Raw genomic sequence first — 916 nt, forward strand, 5'->3', positions numbered from 1 at the left:
CAAAGAATGGCTGCCATAGTTGCAACTCTTGCGTCATCAGAACAGGGTGTTCAACGCACCACCGTTTCCGCCGTTTCCGTGTTTTGCACCGTTTTTGTCGGGGCTGAACGCAGCCCTGGTAGACACCCTTGATTACAGACAGCCACGCTCATTGGATGTCACATGGTGAGCCAAGCTAATGTTTTAAAGCTCCTTAATCTAACTGGGGTTGAGGTCGAGAAGGATGCGAACACCTCATCCTACAACCACTGGACGACGGTAGCCTAGTTTGTATGATAAACCAGTTAAGCTGCTTTTAGCGAAAGTCGTAAACGATGAACATCGAGGGGGAGGAGATGCGCAAACCAATCCGGCTCATCGCGGCTGCCTGCAGTGACATGGGCATAGGAAAGAACGGACAGCTTCCCTGGTGTCTTCCGTAAGACAATCATCATCCAATACAGTGATTTCAATCCAGCTGGAATCGCTGTATTTTATGAGTTATGTTAGATATGAATGAATCATTTGAATCAGTAATCAGATGAACGGCGTGACGTGACGAATATTTGATACTTCGGTGCCCAAACCCTTTATTGGCATTCGAGGCACAAATTCAATGTTTTGTTGTGAAGTCAATTAAATATGTTATAGAAACTATCATGAAATGGAAAGCAGCTTAAAAACATCAAATCGGTGTATCGCCTGTCTGTCCGATGTCAGAGGTCTTGAACTTCACTGTGCAAAAATTACAATTCAAGTAAATTGGTACAAGACAAGTTAGAAGTTATTGTAAGATTGTATCTCATTAAATTAAAGTGTGTGTGTGTGTGTGTGTATGTGTACTTATCTAGGCGATGCTATACATTGTTACCGGTCTGCGGTCCCCACGAGGGAAAAAAATTATAAAAAATAGTAGCCTAAATAAATCTGAAAGTGT

General features: G+C 42.7%; 1 protein-coding gene across 1 annotated transcript in view; it reads left to right on the forward strand.

Annotated features, from left to right (window-relative positions):
* Positions 1-314: 314 nt before the first annotated feature.
* The window catches only part of LOC107679465 (GTPase IMAP family member 8-like), a 12,416-nt gene continuing 11,814 nt past the window's right edge, over positions 315-916 (forward strand). The window contains exon 1 of the mRNA XM_016475018.1: positions 315-418. Within this exon, the coding sequence (XP_016330504.1) occupies positions 315-418 (104 nt within the window). The remainder of the gene's footprint in view (positions 419-916) is intronic.

This window comes from Sinocyclocheilus anshuiensis, unplaced genomic scaffold (genome assembly GCF_001515605.1).
Source record: "Sinocyclocheilus anshuiensis isolate Anshui unplaced genomic scaffold, SAMN03320099.WGS_v1.1 scaffold2583, whole genome shotgun sequence".
Classification (NCBI taxonomy): domain Eukaryota; kingdom Metazoa; phylum Chordata; class Actinopteri; order Cypriniformes; family Cyprinidae; genus Sinocyclocheilus; species Sinocyclocheilus anshuiensis.